Source organism: Leguminivora glycinivorella, chromosome 4, assembly GCF_023078275.1.
Source record: "Leguminivora glycinivorella isolate SPB_JAAS2020 chromosome 4, LegGlyc_1.1, whole genome shotgun sequence".
Lineage (NCBI taxonomy): Eukaryota > Metazoa > Arthropoda > Insecta > Lepidoptera > Tortricidae > Leguminivora > Leguminivora glycinivorella.
Genome location: NC_062974.1, coordinates 5,162,098 through 5,183,461, shown reverse-complemented (window position 1 = coordinate 5,183,461; position 21,364 = coordinate 5,162,098). Strand labels below are relative to the sequence as shown.

The 21,364-nt window shown below is 38.4% G+C and overlaps 1 protein-coding gene across 6 annotated transcripts in view; it reads right to left on the bottom strand.

Moving 5' to 3' along the window:
• Positions 1-21,364, bottom strand: part of LOC125225110 (kinesin-like protein Klp10A) — a 102,203-nt gene that overhangs the window by 8,687 nt on the left and 72,152 nt on the right. For 5 of the 6 annotated variants that reach the window (XM_048128665.1, XM_048128666.1, XM_048128667.1 and 2 more), the window contains 10 exons: positions 14,097-14,257; positions 8,717-8,911; positions 8,115-8,294; positions 7,006-7,151; positions 6,284-6,395; positions 5,882-6,016; positions 5,234-5,389; positions 4,004-4,157; positions 2,036-2,258; positions 1,351-1,462 (listed from right to left, as the gene is read on the bottom strand). In XM_048128665.1, the coding sequence (XP_047984622.1) occupies positions 1,351-1,462; positions 2,036-2,258; positions 4,004-4,157; positions 5,234-5,389; positions 5,882-6,016; positions 6,284-6,395; positions 7,006-7,151; positions 8,115-8,294; positions 8,717-8,911; positions 14,097-14,257 (1,574 nt within the window). Of the gene's footprint in view, positions 1-1,350; positions 1,463-2,035; positions 2,259-4,003; positions 4,158-5,233; positions 5,390-5,881; positions 6,017-6,283; positions 6,396-7,005; positions 7,152-8,114; positions 8,295-8,716; positions 8,912-14,096; positions 14,258-14,688; positions 14,862-21,364 lie in introns of those variants that run through there. The other variant, XM_048128669.1, reaches the window with a different exon arrangement.

Here is a 21,364-nt window from a genome sequence, read left to right as displayed (position 1 = left end):
TCGTAGTAAACCCTTATTCATTTTTAAATACCTATCCAACAACATATCACACGTTGGGGTTGGAATGAAAAAAAAAAATCAGCCCCCACTTTACATGTAGGGGGGGTACCCTAATAAAACATTTTTTTCCATTTTTTATTTTTGCACTTTGTTGGCGTGATTGATATACATATTGGTACCAAATTTCAGCATTCTAGTGCTTACGGTTACTTAGATTATCCGCGGACGGACGGACGGACAGACAGACATGGCGAAACTATAAGGGTTCCTAGTTGACTACGGAACCCTAAAAACTACGTAACAGAAAGCCGAGAAAGAGAGATCGGGATTTTGAATTTGTCATAGATATTATTACTGCTGGGTATAAAATACACCTTTCTAACCTCGTGCGGCCCAATGTACATAGTTGTTGCAATCTAATTTGAATCTTTCATAAACCGAATAAAGTAGAATTTCCATTGTTACTCGTACATTGATTTTTGAAACAAACTAAAATCTGACCAATTTATTTATAGAACAACGATCAAATTCAAAATGGGAAAACTAACTATGGTGGGCCTTACGAGGTTATGATCTCCCCAAAACGGAATCCGCTTTCTCCGACCAAAAATCGCTCGTTAGGTTGAACATGCTTACACATGCTTTGAACAACGACGACGCATAAGCGGATGGCTGAGATACGCGTCATACTCGTGAACGGGTGCCGTCTGTGAAGACCGGTCTGTTTAAGCTTACTGGGGCTGTTATAACTTAGTAACTTTAATTCTAATTTTTATTAAATTAGGACACTTTGTTGTTGTTTGGTTCCTTTCTTTTAGTGAATATTTTAAATATATGATTTTGACTCATGGAGACCATATACATCTCTAAGGAGAATTAGATTAAGTAGATATACATTTTATCTGTAGTTGTGACATTTAGAGTCATTTGCACCTCTAAAGTAATTTTAGACTTTTTTTTTTGTATTTGTACTTTTTATATTTAGTGTAGTTCTTGGTTGTAATTCGACATTTAGAGACCTTCTACATCTCTTATTAATTGTATAGAGTTAACTTTAGTTAGAACTTAGAATTAGTATATAATAGTATCAATTGTAATTTCAACTCAATTTTAAATATTTTCTAAATATGTACATGTGACGTGTAAAAGTGCCCCTGTGGCCTATTTGCTGAATAAATTATTTTGATTTTGATTTTTGAGCGTCTTCATACTAACGAGCGAATTGAAAATTTGATAATGCGATTAGGTCAGTATGTATTAATACTAGTGACCCTGCCTACGAAGCAAATATTCCCGTTCAATAATTGCCATTTCCGTGATCCTGGGCCGTACAAATAATATAAGACGTACGTTGAGCGACCGCAGCTGCGCGAGGTCGTCGTGTTCCGGCTCCATCTCCACGTCGGCGGCCGGGGACTCCGCCCGTTGTCGTGATGCATCCGAAGTTCCCAGCTCTTTCACTCTGGAAATATACATTGTATTGTCAGTAAAATGAGTCAAACATTGACACAATTATATGTGGAATAATTGACAAGACCGGGTAAAAGCTTCATACCACGATCAGTTTTTCATAACTTTTATTGAACTCGATATAATAGCTAACACAAAGAAAATCGCAGGTAAACCTATCGTCAAGGTTGCATTGACTTTGAAATACCGTTTATTAATTTCATTCTCTGCTACAAACTGAGCTTCTTTCATACCCATTTTTTTCTCACAACCTGACAAACTGTCTAAAGTCACTTAGTAGTCTTCAGTTGCGTCAGGCAGTATTGTGCAGCTCTTAAATTATAGTTACTCGGCTAGGTTTTCGCAACTGATATCTGCCCTAGTGGCAGACGACTTCTGGGAACAACACTGGTGATTGGACCCTGGACACTCTCGAATTACGTGGCCAGCTGTCTCGTCTGCTTCCATGTATGAATACTATGCCTAATTGATACACTAGATGGGTATCGTCAGTTGGTTAGCTTCGACGCTCGGAACGTCGTCAACACACTATACTCTAGCTAGAGGGATACGTCAGTAGTGTTACCTGTCCGCGTATCGCAGAGTGTTGAGCGAGTGCTCGCAGGAGTTGAGCGCGGGCGACACCATGGCGATCATGCAGGTGCGCGACTTGTCGCCGATGAAGCTGTCGCGCAGCACTTGTGTTAGCTTCGACGCTCGGAACGGTAAATGGTTGCCCTTCATGCCGAGCGCCCTGATGCACTCTTTGAGAGCGAGAAGGGATTTATTGATTTCGGCGCCTTCCATTCCTGTAAACAAAAAACCACGCTACAGTTAAAATTCAGTCGGCATTCATCATCTTGTCGACCGATGTGGGGCAGTGATGATCGTGTCATTATCGTGACGCGCAGAATATGTCTAATCTAACGATTAATGTTAAGACATTACGAACCTGTGGGCGTAGCACACTAGTTCGATAGACTTAATCACATCGAAGCGATCCTATCGCACTTGACAAATAGTGCGATAAGGACGGACTGAAGTTACGTGTATATAGTTTATCGCGCGACTACGCTTGCCTGCCTGGGCACGCGTCTTCTCCAATGTTTTTCCATTTATGTCGATGGCACTGACCAACCCCTATAGACATCCATTACAAGACGACTCGCGGTCACCAGCCTTACTATTTGCACTGATATAAGCGCGGGCGCTCGCCGTGCCCGATCAGTAGCGACCAAGTAACCGACCCGAAAGCAGCGCGTGTTTTTCGCAATAAAAAAAATTAAAAAGGGTATTTTGATGCCTTAAAGATGTCCACCTGTAGTGTGAAATGGTGTGGAAAGGTAACAAGAAGCTCAAATTTAAAAACAGACGGCATTACATTCCACAAATAAGTCATATTTATAATTTATTCAGAGCCGGCATAGGTCAACTTACACTGGCTACTTACGCGACAGTAGAGGGACAGTCATACTTCTGTCCCTTTTCATCTGGCGCGACTGCCCGCCGTCCTTGAAACGACCAATCGCAGCGCGCTAAACACGTTCCCCTCCCGCTCCTCGCGCCCCAAGCACTGGTGATTTGTACCGCGCACAAAATTTACAATATTGGTGCTCTATAGGAGATTCTCTGTCGTCGATGGCCACTTGAATACTCCGCCCAATCAATTAAGTCATGGATATATCGTAAAACTTCAAAATCATTATTCATCCTTGGCATTATGTATTGCCGCTGCATTATGCTCAATCCTATTTAGCGTCCATTGTTCGATAAGTTTGCATGTCTTCTCATTTTGTTTGTACTATTTGTGGCGTTAAAATTAAGTAAATGTATTGTATTCTATTTCGGTCTCGCTCCTGTTTCTGCGCTGTTCGCTGTTGAAACAATCTGACGAACCTACTACTACTCGACTAACTCGAAAAATAACCATAGCTAAGTGTTTATCGGTAATAACAAAGAGGATCGAGTATTATAGAGACTTTTTGTCGAAGTACTGCCATCTCTTGACACAGGCTTAAAACTTTTGAACCTCCGTTTTGACAATTTGGCCCATATTCTTAGCTTGATATGTGTTAATGTCAAATATTAATATTAGTGCCATCTAGCTGAGCATCCCCCAAAGGTGTAACGCCATCTAGGCGACCGTACCTTTTTCTGTATGGTACTGAGGTACGTATTTTTATTTTTTATTTTTATTCATAATAATTAACACAGCATGACAGATAAACCAAAGCACTGTGAAAATACATATATGATCCCTATATATACATAACGGGAAAAAGTTAACATACAATAAACACTAATATGGCACAGAAGAAGGACGAACATCCATCATCTCGCTGAACCTCAGACATTCATCACGTACAACCATCCATCTACTAGCAAACACATCACATTCAGGCGCTGATGCGAGGAGTGAATTCAAGCTGTGTAATGCTCGAACAAAAGGAGAGTTCCTTCTCGACACTGTTCGGGAACTTGGCACTGACAGAAGACAGCGGTTTCTTAGACTTTATCTGTCTAGATGGCGTTATATATGTCTGGTAATACGTACTGGTCTGCCTGTTGGCGGAGGAGGTGTCTGCGCCGCGCTCGTTGCCGGCGAGGTCGATGAGCGAGAACTTGCCGTGCACGCGGTGCATGCCCGGCGACCGCACCACGATCTGGAACACCGCGTGCGACCGCGACGAGTTCGAGTTCGCCGACGTCTGCAACACAAGAGATTATGTAAGTAAGTAAACACTTTATTGTCCAACAAAAAACACAGCACATAATATTTAAAATAAAAAGTTTCAGTACAAAGGCGAACTTATCCCTTTAAGGGATCTCTTCCTACCTTTGAGCATTTGAGGGAGAGTTTGAGACGTCATTATATTGTATACGACGGAAAAATGTATTGTTATTATTTTGTAGTTTTTGGGCCGATTATATTCATTTTATAGCCAACATAAACGTCCGAAAAATAGAAAATTTTCACTCCTGATGGTCGGCGTGTGTGGCTCGGATAAAATAACTCTAAAGCTTTTATACAGCTAGTGATCTAGTGGTAATGGATTTAGAGTCCCACCTTTAATTTATCCACTTTTGGACATTTTCAGAATTTGGGACACCCCAATTATCATAAGTTGTTAACAAAAATTAACTCGCTGTCAGTTTGGTGACGACAATTAAGCATAAAATCTGTCTAAAAATTTACTTTTTTTTTCATTATGAATGTAGATTATCGCTCAAAGTTTATGTACTTAACACTTATCAATATTTTTATAGAATTTCATGCTTAATTATCGTCACAAAACTGACAGTGAGTTAATTTTTGTTAACAACTTACGCTAATTGGGGGGCCCAAATTCTGAAAATGCTCTTTTACATCAAATAGAGAAGGTGAAAGTGAACCCCAAGTATCGAATCGCACGCTCACTTCGTCTCTCGCAATCGAAGCTTGCTACGAAACTACTCCACCCGAGCACATGATGTATCATCCCCAAGAGCGATCACAATTTACTAATGATAGATACTTCTACAGCACCGTATCGCATACATACAACCAAACTGTAGAGTGAGCGTGCAACCAGTATGGTGAATCCACGTAAAAGTAACGTGAGTCACGACTTCATTGATTGTTTATTTGAACTAAAGCTGCAAATAAAAGAACCTAGGCATATGTCGTGAAAGTAACACATATGTAGGGAATAAATGGAACATGCCATAAAATCGTGACTCAGTTACTCTTGCCGCGGATTGACCCAGTACAGTAAGTAGTTTAGAACATTCTACGCAATCCTACCTGCCCTGAAGTCCTGGCGGCGTTTCCATGCTGGATTAGCTTGAGCACCTCATCTACATTATCGACCACCTTTTCCGTGAGTCCCACGATCTGAACTTGCTGCTTCCCGTCTTCGAGTACTCGTAGTTTTGCCTTGTCTGCTAGCAAGTCGAATACCTGCAAATTAAAAAATATTAAAATCATACAGTGTAGACAGTTTTCTTAGTCCTTTAGTACCTATCCCTATATTTAATAGTTCGGCAGTTTTTGCATAAAAACAGAACCTTAGGTCGGAATGGTCGAATGCCAGTTAGAAGAGGAAGTTCATGCTCTGAAGAGCTTCAACCTGTTTCCTTTCTAGAATCTGTGCCAAATAGAATAGAATATAGAATATCCCCTTCCCTTATATTCCACGACTCTTTGTGCACTAAGAAAAGACTGCACTTGAGCGAAATGCTGTTAGACGAAAATTCTTGGCTATGTCCTGTGTCTTGTTCCTAAAGAATCTTCTAGAAGGAATGAAGGGTTACCTTGCCGGAGTGTATCTCGAAGAAGGAAGCGGACAATTTGAGATTGAGAGGCTTGTACTAGGGCGACTTGCGGTACGCGAACACCCTTCTTGATCCAGCCATAATCCTAAAGAATCTTCTAGAAGGAGTGAAGGGTTACCTTGCCGGAGTATATCTCGAAGAAGGAGGCGGACACGATGAGGTTGAGCGGCTTGTACTTGGGCGACTTGAGGTACGCGAACACGTCGCGCGCCGCCATCGCGTAGATACCCTTCTTGCAGTCCTGTGTCTTGCCCTAAAAAGATAATTATTAAGGTGTAGTTCAATTCCTTCAAATTTCCATATAACCACTGAAAAGTAAGCTGATCTTAAGGAACTCCGGAGAGACGACGTGCTCTAAGATTTTGGCGAACTCAATGCCGTGAGTACCCACAATAGACAGAAGTGGCTTGGACGCCGAGATACATTACTTTACTGGTCATCGAGCCACAAAATCAATGAAAACTAAACAGTCTCTCCAGTTTTTAGTACAATAGGTATAATAGGTATGCAATAATGTTACCTGGAAATCTCCACCCATGGTGTGTGTTTTTCCAGAGCCAGTCTGTCCGTAGGCAAAACACGTCGCCATACCGCCCTCGAATATCGTCTGCACTAACGGCTTTGCCGTATATCTGTTAAAGAGAAAGTTTTTATTGTTTTTATTAAAAGGAGTAATCAGAGGACGCTACAAGGTCGTCCCATCACAGACAAGATCCAAAAACCTCGCATGATATGGTTTCATATAGTGACATGGGACCAGGAGCATTCGTGACGCAAGTCCTAGCACTTAGCGGAAAATAAAGGAGCTTCTAAACATGCCATATTTTACTGCAACATGTGGTCAGCAACTATTGGTGTCTCTCTATAATATGCGAGGTAAGAGAGACATACCATTTGCCGGCCACATTTTGCAGTGAAAATGTAGCCCGTTTAAGGGAGAAGACAGAAGATAAAGAGACAACGAGGATCGAGTGACCAGGCGCTTCAGAAAGAGGACGGCTGACCCCAAATAATGGGAACAGGTATGAAAAGGAGTATTTTTCAAAATGATATGTAATTCCTATTAAAACTACAAACGGTACTTAATGGCGTAAAGCTATGTTTTTAAAACCAACCTCCAAGTCTGCTCCGAGACCACGGAGACAATGCCATCCTTGAAACGTCAGAGGTTGGTGGAGTTCTTCGCGATTTAGTCCTGTTTGTGATTTTAAGTATGTGTAAAAATCTACATTTAATACTAACTTGTAGACGATCTCGTTGGTGCAGTTGTCGTCGAACGCGTAGTCGAAGCGGAACTTCTGGTTCTCGAGGTACTTGGTGAGGTCCACTTTGTTTTTGGGCTCGTGGACAATCATCTGGTCGCGCGTGGGCACACTGATCACGTCCACCTGAACCAAACAACAATCGTTTAAAAAATGCTACCGGGAGTGGTCTTTAGCGGATTGTATTTTTTCCGATTGGCTATGGGCGATCAACACGGCACACAATTTCGATAGTAGAATAGAGTAGAATAAACATTTATTCGTGGACACAAGCAAGACAAAATACACATAATAACAACAAGACAGAAAGTAATGAAGTGCCACGAAATGGCCTCATCTCAGCGTGTTGCTGGTGACTTCCAGCGCTGATCTTCCGATGAGACCATCAAGTGAGAAATAATAGTGATAGTCTTTCCTGATTATTCCAATAGATTCCTTAGACAGCTTAAGAGTGCCTTAAATTTAAGACTAAGATTGATGGTCTTCCACTAGATGGGTTCGTTGTCGGTGAGCGGCTCTGCAGATACTACTGCCAGTAACTCCCAGTTGTAAGTCACCTCATCAGGATATCGGTGGGATGTACAAACCTCTTTCTTCGCATGTTCCTTTTTGTTGAGTGGCCTCTTGCAAACACACAAGGTGATCTGAAGGCCTTCTATAGGCTCGTTGCCGGTGAGCGGCCTGAACTCGATGCTCTGCCGGTACTATCGACAGTAACTCCAAGTTCTAAGTTACCTCAGCAGGATGTACTAACCTCTTTCTTCGCCAACTCCTCGTTAAGTGGCCTCTTGCGAACACACACGGTGATCTGAAGGCCTTCTATAGGCTCGTTGCCGGTGAGCGGCCTAAACTCGATGCTCTGCTGATACTATCGACAGTAACTCCATGTTCTAAGTTACCTCAGCAGGATGTACTAACCTCTGTCTTCGCTAACTCCTTCTTGTTGAGTGGCCTCTTGCGAACACACACGGTGATCTGAAGGCCTTCTATAGGCTCGTTGCCGGTGAGCGGCCTGAACTCGATGCTCTGCTGCTACTATCACCAGTACTTAACTTCGGGCTGGAAGTTACCTCAGCAGGATGTACTAACCTCTTTCTTCGTTAACTCCTTCTTATTGAGTGGCCTCTTGCGAACGCACACGGTGATCTGGTGGTCTTCGACGGGTTCGTTGCCGGTGAGCGGCCTGAAGTCGATGCTCTGCTGGTACTCGCGGATCATCGCCAGGAACTCCCAGTTGGGGTTACCGGGGTCCATGTTCATTAGGGCTTCCTGTAACACAAACATAGAGGTCAGTGAAATGCGAGGCTATGCGAGATCAATTAGATTTACTTTTTCCAAATTTTTGATGAACTTTTGTACACAAGAATATTTGAAAATGCAAACGTGGATCGAAGTTCTCCTGAAGTCGCTCTATCTTCTTGACAATGATTAATCACCCGGTGACACTACAATAAGACGATGCACTAGCAACCTGAATTTTCACGATTTAGGCAATTATTCGCATTCCCCTATGGTTGTAATGTCACAGTACCCTCTCCTCCTTGAGCTCGGCCTGCCGCTGTCGTTTCTTCCCTCGGCTCTCCTTGAGCCGCACTACCTCCTTGACGACGTTGGCACGCTCACGGTGCTGGATCAGTGTTGCCACTAGTCAGGCCAGAGGTAGTGTTCCCCCTACAGTTGCATCACAGTACCTTCTCCTCCTTGAGCTCGGCCTGCCGCTGCCGCCTCTTCTCTCTGTTCTCCTTGAGCCGCTCCACCTCCTTGACGACGTTGGACCGCCGCACGGCGCCGCTGGCGACGGCGTGCGGCACGTTCAAGGTGCTCGACGCCGCGCCGGCGCCAGTGTTGCCGCGCGTGAGGCCACTCGTCGTATTTGATGCATTGAACTGAAAGGAAAAAAATATTATGGAATTTAGCAATGCCAGGGTTGCCATGGCACACTAAAGGGGTGCATGGGGCAGATGCTTCTCTTGGAAACCAAACATAATGGCACGCTTCTTCTCTTCGAATATCTATCTCGTGAAATGTACAGTGAAATGAAGTTATATGAAATGTACGTCTTTTTTTATTACGAAGAACATGAGGCTACTATAACTTACTCGAGTTACAGGAAATGGTAATCGATACCCAAACTACAATTCCGATAAGTAGAATATATCCACTGTCACAATCCTAATGAACTCTATGCTATTTCGAGGACTAACTAATGTCCATATCAAGAATGTAGGGGTGGAACCTCTTTATTCTTGCGGGAAGTAAGGTTGACGGGTAATGCCGGCACCACAGAGGCGACGCTGCCCGAACGAGAGTTGCTTGACATGGATGCTTGCTGCTGTTCGAACAAATGTTGGAGTAAGCAATGGAGGCGAAACATTTATTGAAAGAATCAAATTTATTTGGGCTAGTATGTTTTTTTACTTTTCAGTGTCTTACATGTGTTTGAATGCAGAAAGAATTCATCATGTGACGCCTATAGTGATAATACTGATAATCCTTATGGATGATTAGCGACACCACGTCGACTCTTAGTTCGGCGCTAACCTACTCGTATCTTCATACTAAAAGGAACAAGCCCGAAATTATGTAGGATTATTGTTGCCTGCTTGACTAATTGCTCCACGTCCTGCATCTAGCGTAGACGTTGGGTTTGTCTTATTGCGCTATTCTAAATTCCACGAACATCCTACATTAATAAAATCTACGGACGCCCAACAAACAAAATATCCTTATAAAATCAATCTATAAGGGCTAAACACTCATAGTAGTTTTAAAATAGCATTCATTATGCCAGAGTTCCTTATAGCGGCTCATTATAAGAGAATTTGGCCTAATAGTACATTTACTCTTATAATTTGGCCATGTACACGTTAATAAGTCAAATTTATATGACTGCAATAAGGGTTTAAAAATATTTACTCTTATAGTAGCTCATTATAAGAGGATTTGGCCAATAGTACATTTACTCTTATAACTTGGCCATGTACACGTTAATAAGTCCAATTTATATGACTGCAATAAGGGTTTAAAAATATTTACTCTTATAGTAGCTCATTATAAGAGGATTTGGCCAATAGTACATTTACTCTTATAACTTGGCCATGTACACGTTAATAAGTCCAATTTATATGACTGCAATAAGGGTTTAAAAATATGTATTCTTATAGAAGCCATTTAAAATGCCTTTTCGCTGTATAATATTCAAAGCACTATAAAAGCTTTTGTTATGGCCAATTATTCTTATAAAAGTAATGCATAAAATAACTATGATGCTTTATGCCTCATAGGAGCATATAATAAAACGTCTATCCAGCAAACAAATTATAGCATTTTATAAAGTGTTTAAAAGAATTAAAGCAATACATTTTCTCTTATACAATAATTATAAAGGCATTATTCTTGAAAGTGTCGTATTAAAAGTTTTTATAAAACTTGATTCGTCATTTTGAAAATCCAGCGAATGTGAACAATCTGATCCCAACTTATCGATTAGTGGTTCCGTAGAGGATGCCATTATGGAATAATTATAAGAATATGCAGGCAAGCAGCAGTGACAGTAATACAGGTATATCGTTAAATGATGAATTGAGTTTGGATTTAGCTTAATAATTATATTTTTTGTTCTTATTTAAGGTGTCTGTAGCTCTGCGGTGAAAAATGTTAAGGTATATACAGCGGGGCCGCGGGGCAGATCTCGACTGGAGGGCAAATGTAACTGGTCCATTGTTTCCATGTTTTACAATGTTTACATTATTAAATAGAGTGTCCACCGGTTATACCAGACTAGCATGCACTCGGAGGTGGCCAATTATACATAACTGAGCGTATAAGAGACTATTACCAAGGCACTCAGTTTTTTTATCCATCAGTACCTACTAATATTAATTTTTAAGATTAACTTTATTAGAATAAGTTCCAAAAGTGTATTCCTTACTTTATGGACTTTGGTCTGAAATAAAAAAAATCTTTTATTGCGGGTTATCATTGTGAATGTTGGACGATCTGAATAAGTGAATACAATGTTCGGCTATTTTAAGAAGAAACCGATTTTATATGTAGTCCTTTTGGGACTAAGACAGATTAAAATTGAGGACAAATAAAGACAAACTCACTGTTTTTAAGATATTTATTTATGTGCAACGAAACCAAACCGATTCAAGTAACTTTATAAGATTAATATTTTCAGTTCTATTGCTCACGATGTTGCTGTTTCAATGAGTCTACATACTTCAAAATATTAATATATTCTTCAGAGCGCCTACACGGTGGTAGAAATTGTAATTAACCTATCAGTAAATTTCCAAAATAATAAGTAGTTTCTTTTATCGAGGTCTTCATCAAATTCATTGATTTTCGTTTTCTTGTTTTGAATTATCAGCGCCATCTTTGCTTGGTGTGATTTTCTTACAACCTAAACTATTTCCTGCGTCCTCTTCCATTTTGCATGTTTTTTGATCCACCACTCCTGGCTTATTTTTGGGTGTAAGTAATGATTGTGACTGATTTTCTCCATCAGAATATGTGCCGTTTTGTAGTTCATCTGTAATAAAAAAAAAATATTTATTTGAAGTCTTAGGCTAGGCTGTTTATAGTTATCGACACAAAGTCTATTGTGATGGCGGTACTGAAATCGTCTGTGGTTTTCAATAGCACTTACTTACTAAGAGGAGGAGAAGAGTTTGTCATCTTCACGTCACTAAAAACGGCTGACTATATATCTCATCCACAGATTTTGTAACAATAACCGAAATAATAAATATCAAATAGAGTATTTGACTCAGCATTTACAATAAATCAATAGGAAGTAATAAAATAAGGCACCAGAAGATTAAATATTCCGAAGCACAAGTTTGTTTTAAATTGAAAATTCTAGGTATAACTTCCTAATGAAATATTGAAAATATCAGTATTACCTGACATGCTGCGGACTACACGGTTTTATTTTGTTCTATGCCGGTTAATCGAACCAAACCTTTATCAAAGCGTTCCCCAAAATACCGGTTTAAAAAGAACGGTCTTTCGAACAAAAATGCAATTTTTAAAGTTTTGCGCCAAGTACATGATAACTAGACAGCGGATTTCAGGTAGCGATTTAAATATTAATATGGATATGACTAGTGCAATTTTTTAAATACATGTCATGTGGTTTATAATCTATTATTATTACCTACATCGCACACCACAAACTTCACTGAATAATTAGATTAAATTAATGTTATTTTTTATTTTATAAATTAAAGTATTTTATTCTAAATAATGGACTTTCAATTTAAATATATATAAGAAGCGAATTATTTTCATTTTTATATTCTTTGAGCCATAATAGAAGTTTTTACTGTGCAATGCGCAGAAGAAATATTAAAGAAATAAGTATAAATAAATATTTTTTTTATTTTTATTTATTATCATTATAATTTTTGCCCAATATTCACAAAAGCATCCAAAAAGGGTTTTACTTTTATGTTCCCATACATTTTTTCGTGTGTAGAAAAAATAATAAATATTGTATGCGAGTCATATTCATATTAATATTTAAATCGCTACCTGAAATCTGCTCTCTAACGATAACGTTATGAATTTTTAACTGGTATCCGTTACAAATATTTAACTAAGTAGATGGTAAGGTTCGGGATTTCACTAATTGTGAGAAGGAACCCTAAAGATATATAAAATGGCGAATCATAAGTAACACCGGTGGCTATTATAAAGTTTTTACTCTTATAGAGTATTTGTAAATGATGTGCTTACTGCTTTTACTCTTATAACAGCCTTGCTCAAGACATGTCAAAATTAATTAACCGCATTTTTAGTACAAAACCGTTGAAATACAAGGGCGCATTAATAATACAACACATTTTATATCACATTTCACCATGAAATTGGATTCCCACACAGTTTTCATAATAAATAAGCAAATAATTGTAATATGTAAAAGTTAACTTACCGTTTACTAACTTGCAAAATGGATGACTTGATGATGATGTACACATAAATCACTACGAAAAGCACAATAAACTTTTAAAACAGCATCCTGTTTCGCCGTTATGAGTTTTACTCCCTTATATCTGATGATCACAAAACGTGTACAAGAGCTATTGCCCTTATTAAAGCTTTGAATATGATTCTTACAAGTATAATTGCCTTTATTAAAGCTTTAAATATGATTCTTATTAGTACATTAGCCTTTTAAAAGCACTTTTCTTGCCATTATAAGGTTAACTTTCTTATTGCATGCCATAATAAAACACGTACAAGATAAGAAAGCTAATAATATAGCAACTACAAGGGGGATATAAGGTTTTTGGCCTTATAAGGTGTGCCCAAATGCCCTCTTGTAAAGGGTTTACAAGGTTATTATAAGAGTACTATTTTTGGCATTATAAGCCACTATAAGACTAATTTTTGTTAGTTGGGCGTAGTATTCACGCAGTATGAAATACTGGCTTGACAGATTTTATGAGATGATATACGAGCACGGTCGTTCGCCTCTGCACTGGCTAATACAATCAATTTGCACTCGGAAGGCAGATTCATTTACCGAGTGCAATACATAGTTTATTACAAAACATGGTTTCACATGGGCAACAAAAGAAAAGAAAAATCAGCTTACGTTCTGACAAGTTGAGGCGCGCTCGGAACACCTTATAGCGTCATAGAAATTTATCTCGCTCAGAAAGAGCACGTAAGGATCTTCGGCATCGCTTCTTCGTTCAACGGCAGCTCATGCCTTGCACTCTGTCTGTATACCTTATGAGCCTCACAAAAATTCACTCGAAAATGCCGAAGACCCTTACGTGTTGATCTACAGTACCTTAGGTCACACCTCGGACAATGGCGATCAAATATATGAAAGAAGCGCGTTCCTAACAGTTTAAGCTCGTGTAAGCGAACGCGTGCCGTGCTTGTGTGAGTGAGATAAGACAAATCGACTGGTCGCGTTCTTGACAGGCGGTAACTGTCAGGTATCCGAGAGCGGGTGGGCGGCACTTTCAGTGGGAAGCAGGGAGTGGCCATACAAGTACTCTTTATGATACTGTGCTTAGGTAGGTACTCATCTATAAGTATTAGGCTCACCTGTTGAGTGACTCTCGACACGTTGGGCACCGGCGCCGGCTGCGCGGGAGGCGGCACGTTCTCCGCCCCCCGCCGCCCCGTCGTGTCGCCGCCGTGTCCGTTCGTGTAGCCGGGCGCATTGGACATGCGCACCTGGTTGTTGCGCGTCGCTCGCGATGACGCTGGAACATTACCATTAATTTAAAATCTCGAATAAATCTTATATTTCGCCCATCAGACCATCACACAATAAATGCCGTATCATGCTGGTGTGATGATGTGATGAGGGTCGACAGAATGTTCCACAATGAACAGTAAAAGATCGAGTCTTTAAGAATGTCACCATCTGATCGATTGTCGCTTGTAACAATGGCGTTCGGATATAGATCGACTCACATTTAAGTCTACATCGACAACCGATCGTGATTGGACACTAAAAGATCTTCAAAGTAACTGAAAATAATAAGGGAGAATTCAAGAGCATACGAAAAACGAAACGCTACTACGCGACTACACTGTATTGTCCATGAATCATCTAGACTAAGCCGGAAAATAATCGCTAACGCAAGAGTGCAAGGCCCTACGGATCCGTGCTACAAGCTGTGTCCCTTACGTGTTGCGCGTTGTGGGCAGTGTTGCTCCGTCGTGTCTGTGGACTCTGTGGAGTGCTTGGGCGAGTCGACGAAGGCCTCCTTCGGGCCGTCGCTCTCGGCCGAGACGGACGCCACCCGCCGTCGGCATCTCAGCCACGAGCAGCACATGGTTCTTTATTGGCAATTATTTGGCATTTTTCGACTAAGCTGTGAGTTTATTGTTTTGATTCACTTCTTAAACTGACTACTCTTAGCACCCTATAGGTAAATAATTAATTGAGATACGGTTGTACTCACGTTATTATATATAAACATGTCGCAGCAATAGCGATATAATAACGTGAGTACAACCGTATCTCAATTAATTATTTGAATATGTCTCACCCTATAGGTAATTATTAAAAGAGTGAAAGCGGAATTCCATCAACCTAAAAGATATTTTGGTCAGTTGAATCCTGCCTTTAATGTCACAATTGAATTGGGGTCAAATAACTTTTAAAATTTAAAAAAGGTTACTAGTGACCCAAACCAGTTTATAAGATCCCAATATCCTTTAAATGATTTGTATAAACAGTTATTTATACAGTCCCGTTAAAACAGTTTAAGGAATAAACCACTTTGATATTGCCCGAACCTATATCCGAAAGATCAAGTGACATGTGAACCGAGAGACGAATCGTTTGAGACTCGTTGCGTTGGCGCAGCAGTGCGCCATATTAGGATCTGTTTCCGTCAAGGCAATGAACCATGACGCATGCGCGAAGGTGAGGTTGCTCCACACGCGATCCAACGATATCTAGATCGAGGAGAAAAAAAGACGATCGCTTTTCTGAACAAGAAAATTGAGAATCCAACCGTGACTGATCACACGGTTTCGAGGAAACCACTAATTTGTTTAATTAAAGACTGCAAAAGTATAGCAAAATGTGCGCTAATGATAAAGGCGAAAGTGAGTTGGTTTTGCCTTCACCGCCAGCCGACACCCACCCGAGCGCAGAAATTTGCATACCCTCGTATTAGTGGCTGCAGAATGTCATAAACTTTGGTTTTTACAAGTAAAATACCCTTGTGAACTTGGGAAATAGACCTACAGGGTTCATCTTTTGATAAACTTTCTTTTAGAAATCGTTTGTAAAACTGATCTAATAGATAAATCACAATGAAACGCTCTTTAGTCGTTCAATATGAAAAAAGACTGAGCAACAAAGTAGGAAGTTATAAATCGCAAGCAGCGAATTCCCAGGTGATCATAACAGCGTGGAAACGCGATAGCGGCATTGATGGAAAAACTTTGGAAACTTCTTTGAAGTTAATGGACACTTCTTGGAAAAAGGGCGATAAAGTTCACTAGCCTCGACACAATAGTAAATCGAAAATTGATTTCAGCAGTCGGTAAAAACGTGTATGCTACAATAAAGCATTTTTATGTGAAAAGATTCAAAACGAACTCTTTACTTTTGTAACTTTGCCTTTTGGCAGAGCACATTCAGGAATTTCTTAATTTATAAGTCTTAGAACATTCTACCTGTGACAAAAATAAAACTCGTAAGACACAAAAAACGCTGGACCCTTGGATTTCGAAGGCACAGACAAGGTCACTAGTGTCAAGGACGCGCAGCGAACACGAAGTGAAAAATAAAATCAATTTGAAAACAAGAAACCGAGATCCTTCACACAAATAAATCCAAATAAAACAACTGACACACAACTACACTCTAACACAGATGTATTACCAAAGCGTTAGTTGCCGGCGTCTAAGTAAAATTGGAAAATAATTGTCGACCATTTGGCTCCGTCTTTTGTCCTGCTGAAAAATGGACGGAGTGACGTCACACGATTCAAATAGACGGGTCGATAGTGATTGATTGAGCTGAACTTGGTCTGGCGCCTGAATTTGTAATAGCCTTAGAAGCGGATTAAGGTGTAAATGGTGTAATTACACTGATATCGCAATATCGTCTTCAATTATAAGGCTGAAGGTTTCTAAGAAGCTGTTTCACGTTTTAAAGTTTCATATTACTTTGCTTAGATTCCTCGGTGATTCTAAAAATGTTGGTGTCGTTATTTTAAATTATACAACTACAAGTACCACAACTTACTGTCGTTTAAACAATTTTAGATCCTAAAAAGAGATGCTCCATACACTGAGAGAAAAAACGTACGAAATGGCGTACGAGAAAAAAAATTTAACTTTGCTAACATGTTCTGTTTAAATTAGACCAATGTAAAAACATTATAAGTTCATGAATTGAAACCCGCCCACAAAGCTCAAAAGCGGTCGCAATCATAATAAATCAAAGCAAGTGCTTTCAGAATGTTAATCGGAACAATGTTCCACCATAAATTGAATTTCGCCATTAAATTGCAGTTAACTTCGCACAGTTGTAATTTACTAATAATGCCATAATTGTATATAAATTGACCATTTCTAGAGTGTGTTATAAAATAAATACCTGAACTACACCCGAATATTTACTACTTACAAACAAAACCCAATGATTGAAAGCGCATCACGCATCATATTGAACCGTCGTACAGTAGAGCACGTCCTCTTTTTCGCTCTTTGGACATTTTTATTATGATACTGCGTCATTCCTTGAAGTTATTCAGTGCGAGACGTAAATTTACTTTTTTTAATTTTTTTCTTACTTTTCTTTTAAAAAATTTTTCTTTGTATTTTTTTAAATTACACAAATCAATACCTTTCATTTGAGATGCGTTTTGTCAAAATCGGACGATACAATAAAAAGATAGAATTTTTAATATAGAAAGTGACTGTCCGACAATTTTGTCCTAAAATAATAGTAAACGCTATATAAAATCAGTGAAAGTGCAAAGGAAAACATAACCAACAAACTTACATAAAATCATGGCATTCCGATTACAATTTCAAGCACACACTGCTACGAAAAACACAAAGGTGAGAAACTAATTAGCCGTTATAAATTGACACACTAAATATTTAAAACTCAAAACAAAGAAATAACTGTCTATTTACGAAAATTAACGGTACACCCGGCGACCACTCAAATATTAATTGGCTGCATGACTGACAGCTGACATTTATCCATATAGTGCCAACCTAAGAAAAAACCAAGTGAGTGTTGCTACACAATAATAATAGACAGTCGAGCGTTTTGGAAGACACCTCAAACAGTTGCAGTAGAATCTAGCGCCATCTATTGTTGCACTAAGAAAACTCTGACAATAACAATACAGATTGACATACAAATTAGATTTAAATTAAAATAGACTTAAAGATCACTTAAAAATGACTCCTACACCTCCAAATAAGTCTATAGCATGCTCTAGATGTAAGAAAATACTAAAAACTAAAGAATACCTGCAGTGCTCAGGCTGCCTAAAAATCTTTGATCTTGTGTGCACTGGAAATGTTACTTTAGCGAGATTTAGATTGATGACTAGTGATAATAAGGTAAATTGGAAGTGCAGTAATTGCCACGAAAATGCCCAGAAAAAGGCAACTTCGTCACCGGCACCAGCAGTTGGTACCTATACTGAGAGCACAGCAAATAAATCACCAGATAACGTAACACAGAGAAAACGCGTTATAACACAAAAATCTAATTCTTATGACATATCTCAAGCTGATATTGGTGATAATATATTGAGCTCAACGCTTAGAGATGGAAGCACATACGAAAGTCCTCGGAGTCTCCCGAGCATATCTACCATGGAATCCTCACAAATTGTTGCCTTGAAAGCGCAAGTTGAAGAACTTACCATTGAATTATCCAGCGCACATAACGAAATTTCTAATCTCAATACTGAAAATCAAGACCTTAATAAACAATTAGAGGATTATAAGAAAAAAATTTGCGTCTATAATACACTACTTAAAGAACATCCTCAAGGAAAATGTTCCCCTACAAAAAAAATATCGCTAAGTCCGACATCGTCTCTAATGCAGACATCTAATATTGAAGCCGAACAAAAAATAAAAGAGCCAGAAAACGAAATTCAAACCCTGAATAAAAAAATTAGGACATTGCAGATTAGCAAAACATTGTCAAATTTATAGATTGCCTTAGTAATATTAGTTTCAATGATGTATTTTTATCAACCAATCCAAACGAAGCATTTGATAATTTCTTTGACATATTTGACCTATTTTATAAATTATGTTTTCCTAAGAAACGATGTAGATTTAACACCACTACTAAGCCTAGATGGATAACAAATGGTATTAAACATTGTAGTAAACGGAAAAGAGATTTGTTGTGGAAATATAGATTGACGCGAAATCCCGACCTAAAAGACAAATTAAAAACCGGCCAAGTGCGAGTCGGGCTCGCGCACAAAGGGTTCCGTAGCAGCAAATATAATAAACCAATAACTTAACCAAAATTACAGTTAAATCAACCTATCTCAAAAACTATAAGAGATACTTTGATCAAACCAAAAATCGTTGAAAGAGTTAATTAGCATGCATCACCTCTATTTTTTTTAGAATTTTATACCCCGTAGTTATAAAAATAGAGGGGGGGGGACATACTTTTTACGACTTTGAGAGCTGATATCTCAAAAACCGTTCACTTTAAGAAAAATGTTTTTTAGAAAACTTTATATCATTTTAAAAGACCTTTCCATTGATACCCCACACGGGTATGTACATCGAAAAAAAAATTTTCATCCCTCAGTTACATGTATGGGGGCCCCACCCCCAATTCTTTTTTTTACTATTTAGTGTCATAATTTTGTAGCGGTTCATACAACACATATTCCCATCAAATTTCATCACTGTAGTACTTATAGTTTCCGAGTAAATCGGCTGTGACAGACGGACAGACGGACAGACGGACAGACGGACATGACGAAACTATAAGGGTTCCGTTTTTGCCATTTTGGCTACGGAACCCTAAAAAGCTATTCCAGACAACTCAAAGAAATCATAAGCAATGCTCAAAGATCCGAAAATGATAGGTACATTGAAAGTTCAAGAAATAAAACAAAAGCTACATGGAAAATTATTAATTCATCTAAGGCCAGATACCCCATCGAAAACATTAAACAAATTGTATCCAATGGAAAGACATTTACTCATCCTAAAGATATTGCAGAGGAATTTAACAATTATTTCATCGATCAAGTTAGTCCTGTTAATCCTCCTAGTAACACTAACAACAAAACTAACTATAAGAAAACAATGACATACTATGCTAACTCCATATTTATGAAACCGACAAATCCTGATGACATAAGGCTAATCATACACTCTCTAAAAAATACGAATAGTACTGGATACGATAATATACATACAAAAATTATAAAAAGAACATGTAACATCATCTCTCCTGTACTCAGTCATATAATAAATTTATGTATTGAACACGGTGAGTTTCCTACCAAACTAAAGATATCCATTGTTAGACCTCTTTATAAAAAAGAGGATAAAGAAGACATGAAGAACTATAGACCAATTGCGTTGATTTCTGTATTTGCCAAAATTATAGAAAAAGTCATATACAACAGTCTATATAACTACTTTGAAAATAAAAATTTGTTTGCAAAGGAACAAAAAGGATTTCGAAAGGAAAAATCCATAAATCTCGCTATTTTTGACTTAGTACAGCAAGTAATTAATAACATGGACAAAAAAATTCCTACGTGCGCCTTGTATATGGACATGTCGAAAGCATTCGATTTCGTTGATCACAATATACTTTTAGACAAATTTTTTGCTTATGGAGTTCGCGGAAATGTTTTCAATCTAATCCGTTCATACTTGACAGATAGGAAACAAATTACACAAATTAAAAGAATATCCTTGACTACGAAGACAGAGGAAATCTACACATCTAGTTTTAGGAATATCTATTATGGGGTACCTCAGGGAAGTGTGTTGGGCCCATTATTATTTCTAATTTATATTAATGATATGCCTAAGGCCACGGTACATCCAATGGTTCTCTTTGCAGATGATAGCACTATTATTTTTTCTGGTCAAAATATAGAATCATATGAAACTGAAATAAATAAATAATACCTTAGATACTATCATAGAATGGCTTGACAATAATAATCTTAGAATAAATCTGGACAAAACCAATATCATGACATTTAAGCAACGAACCAAATCTACTACTTTAAACATAAGTTACAGAGGGCATAAAGTAAATGAAACGGACTTAACAAAATTTCTAGGATTAAGCATAGATAATAAGATGACATGGAAAATACAAACTGACAATATATGTAACAAATTAAGTAAATACTCATACGCTCTATACAATTTAAAAAAAATAGCAAACAAATCGTCACTCTTAACTGCATATCATGCTTATGTAACTTCTAATTTAAGATATGGTGTCCTGTTTTGGGGAAACTCCACCAATAAAGAATATGTATTTAAGGCTCAAAAGAAATGCATACGAACAATCTGTGGTATCCAAGAAGGAGGCTCATGTAAACCATCTTTTAAAAGCCTTAATATACTTACATTGCCAAGTTTATATATATATGAAATGGCCAATTTTGTAAATACAAACCAAAATCTATTTACTAAATTTAAGAGTGTACGACTTCAAAATAAAATAAAGCCTTCGCAAAAAGTACCAAGTAAGACTGCACTTTTGCAAAAAAGCATTCTAGGAATGGCGCACAAAATATACAACAAGTTACCGCCAAATATAATAGCATATAAGGACAAAAGTAATGTTTTCAAAGAAAAACTTA